Below are 3383 nucleotides of genomic sequence, written 5' to 3'. Positions count from 1 at the left end.
TTTTAACATGTGAAAGAAGCTGCCCTGTTGGGGTTGTTGTTGGTTACATTGCTGAGCTCGGGTTTGTTGCTCTTTTGCAAGCTCCACAGGGAAAATTGGAGCCCGCGAGACATTCTTGCCGTGAAATGTCAGGATGTCGTTTCACTGGTTGAGTGTCTACCAAGAAAAATGAAAAAGCTGAGGTTCTGTAGTGCCTGTTGTACTAATTCCCGATTGTGAGTTAAGGATGGGGGAAGCCAGACTAATTGAGCCTTCGTTTTGTTGGGGCTCTGTGTATCCTTGGCAACTGTCACAGACTTGGGCTTTGTTCGTCCTTGTTTCTGAGCAGCACAAGGTTACGTTTTCAAAAGAGCTTTTGTTCCAGCCATCGTCTGAAAGCCATGTATGGTTTTTATAAAGTTGTTAACCCTGGGGAACTGGGGCAGGAAACCTGTAACCCAGGCTGAAAGGAGAGCCCTTACTTCTGAGCACGGCTGCCAGCGCGCCAGGAAGCACTTGGAGGTCCTTGGCGAAGAACTCGCTCGCTCCGTAGCCTGAATTAGAGGTTGTCCTCGGGTCTCCTTGTCTGTAGAAGGGTCTGCTGAGACTAGAAAGCTCCCTTGAGAAGAAGCAGTTGCTGAGTGCTGGAGGCTGGGCTCTGGTTGGATTGTCACCAGGGATCCCAGGGCGTGGTCCCAGAGAACTGGGATTACTGGTCCGTCGCCAAGGTGGGATCGCTCTGGTGTTAGGGTGTTGGTTTGTGTGAATCCATCGCAACTTAACGACGGTTTCGTGACGTTACGCTTCACCGTGCTGAGGTCGCTTTGCTCCGCGTTGAGTCTTCAAGGAGTGATAATTCTGGCATGGCTGAGGTAGAGAGATTGGACTGAAGGCCGGGATTAACGCCCTCTGCTCCGGGATTCCTGGGATTGTCGGAAAAGCTGCTTTAGAGCAGGCAGCCCGGCGCTGGCCTCGGAGCAAGGACGCGCGGTTTTCTGCATAGACAGCCATGCAGCGGGCGGGCAGGCCGGCGTACAGCATCGATGGGCCTTTGCAGAAACCTCCTTTCCAGGCTTTGTGCTGTCCCTTGTTGTAGCTTCCAGGTGCGATTCCGGTGTGATTCCGGTGGGTACAAAGAAACAGGCAGCTCTAGGTCCAGTTGTGAGGGTTTTTTCCCACCTTCTTGTACACTATTGAGAATCAGATGTTCTTTAAGAGTTATAAAAACTCCTCTGTTTTCAGGAAACCACAGCTCCTGCAAGGAGTCTATGCCATGGGCTTCAACAGACCATCCAAGATACAAGAGAACGCCCTGCCCATGATGCTCGCCGAACCGTATGTACCCGTAATTTCTAGTCCCTTCCAGCACAGGAAGGATTTGAAAGATTTAAGAGTGCTGGTCCTGAGCTTTGGAGGGGAGGATGGTGATGGAGGAGCTGGCTGTGAAAGGGTTCCCGTGCCACGGTGTTTCCAATTATGTGACAGCAGCCCTGGATTTGTCCTTTTTCTAAGGCTGGCACTGAACACACTGTGTTGTGCTGTGCCGCTGAGGTCGGTGTGATTTTCCCAGTCAGTGTAGGACAGAAAAAATGAGGCTGCTACAGAACAGAGCTCCAGAAATCCCCGGGAGGATGGGAGCAGCGGGGATGCTGCATTGCCTGTGCTGCTGGTTTTCCTCTCCACACCCCTGAGCCGGAGTCTGATGACACTAGGGGGAGATGCGCGAAATGGAAAAATACTGAAGGACAGGGAATCGCAGTTCTCCTTCCAAATCTCTGTAATCGAGAGGGGCTGAAAGAGAGAGTTGGGAGAGGGCAGAAACTGCCCGTGGAGTGTAGCTGGTCAAGCCAGGCACCAGTCGAAAGCAGCAATAAACCTAAAAGCCATTAAAATGCCGCTCGCTGAGTTTCCGTTACCGATCAGCCCCGGGATTACGTTGGCTGCCTGGTCGATTTGGTGAAGCTCGTGTCTGTTGTCCCTTCCACAGCCCCCAGAACCTGATCGCACAATCTCAGTCCGGTACTGGCAAGACAGCTGCCTTTGTCCTGGCCATGCTCAGTCGGGTTGAACCTGGGAACAAGTATCCGCAGGTAAAAGTTTCCAGGGCGTGAAGGTTTTCGGGGTGGGAGGGGTTTTCGGGGTGGTGCGGTGCCGCCTAGCGAAGAGGCCGCGTGTCTGCTGAGACCTCTGGTAGTAAACTCGTAGCTTGGTGACCCCGCCTCTGCGTCTGTGGTTCTGCAGGGCGCTCAGCAGGGGTTTGGGGATCTGCCGAAACACCTTTCGACATGAAAGACGGGGGTTTTGCTCAGCGCTTGTTCCTGTCGGTCCCTCCCTTGCGTTGCTCAGGGTGCCATTGCTCGGCGAGGAGTTCCTTAAATTAAACCATAAATTAAATCAGAGAAATAGTGCAGGCTAAAGGGGGTTGAGGAGGTGGAATTTGGGGTGGAAGAGAAGATCTCTGTGACAACAGAGCGGACAGCGCCCAGGAAGGGGCTTTTTTAACCCAGTTTTCTTAGGAGGTAGCTGAGCAGTTTTACCAAGACTGGAGTTTTTTCCTTAAAAAACTGCCATTCTTACCTCTCAGTCTCACAGCAGGTGTCAGGTTCTTTGTCAACACTGGCCATACATGTCCCCCAGCTGCGTGTCCGCGCTCCCCAGCCTGAGCAGCAGCACTGGACACAGAAAGCCGGGAGCTGCGTGACCACGTCATGTCAGCTCAGTCCCCTCGTTTCAGGATGAAGAATCGAAGGGCTTTCAGAAACTGTTCAGCTGCATGCGTGTCTGTCTGGGAAAACTTCAGGAATGATGTTTTTTGAGTGTGATAGCGTTTCCCAGGTTGTTGATCATCTCTTTCTGGCCCTCCAGTGTTTGTGCCTTTCCCCAACGTACGAGCTGGCCCTTCAAACGGGAAAAGTGATTGAACAGATGGGGAAGTTCTATCCGGAACTGAAACTTGCATATGCTGTCCGAGGCAATAAATGTGAGTAAGGTGGAATGCTCGCAGCACGCTGCAAACGAGAACATAATTGTTGGGTGTGATACAGCAAGAGACCAACTGAGCAGCCAGATGGTGCAAGAGGCTGGTTCAGAGAGGGGCAGAGCGTTCCCCTGCTGCAGGGCTGGCTCATGAAAGCCTTCCTTTCTGTCTCGGCAGTGGAGAGAGGTCAGAAGATCTCTGAGCAGATTGTCATCGGCACGCCCGGCACCGTGCTGGACTGGTGTTCCAAACTGAAATTTATAGACCCCAAGAAAATCAAAGTGTTCGTCCTGGATGAGGCTGACGTGATGATCGCAACCCAGGGCCACCAGGACCAGAGCATCCGCATTCAGAGGTAAGGACCCACCATAAGAGGGACGTGGATCTGTTGGAGCGTGTTCAGAGGAGGCCACAAGGATGATCCAGG

The 3383-nt window shown here is 52.6% G+C and overlaps 1 protein-coding gene across 1 annotated transcript in view; it reads left to right on the top strand.

The window, feature by feature from the left end:
* The window catches only part of LOC104273642 (ATP-dependent RNA helicase DDX19B), a 9773-nt gene that overhangs the window by 2302 nt on the left and 4088 nt on the right, over window positions 1-3383 (top strand). Inside the window, exons 4-7 of the mRNA XM_009869035.1 lie at window positions 1222-1314; window positions 1967-2069; window positions 2845-2959; window positions 3134-3311. Coding sequence (XP_009867337.1) covers window positions 1253-1314; window positions 1967-2069; window positions 2845-2959; window positions 3134-3311 — 458 coding nt within the window. The 5' untranslated portion in view covers window positions 1222-1252. The remainder of the gene's footprint in view (window positions 1-1221; window positions 1315-1966; window positions 2070-2844; window positions 2960-3133; window positions 3312-3383) is intronic.

This window comes from Apaloderma vittatum, unplaced genomic scaffold (assembly GCF_000703405.1).
Source record: "Apaloderma vittatum isolate BGI_N311 unplaced genomic scaffold, ASM70340v1 scaffold2425, whole genome shotgun sequence".
Taxonomy (NCBI): domain Eukaryota; kingdom Metazoa; phylum Chordata; class Aves; order Trogoniformes; family Trogonidae; genus Apaloderma; species Apaloderma vittatum.
Note: the sequence above shows the minus strand (reverse complement) of the source record. Positions and strands in the feature narration are given on the sequence as shown.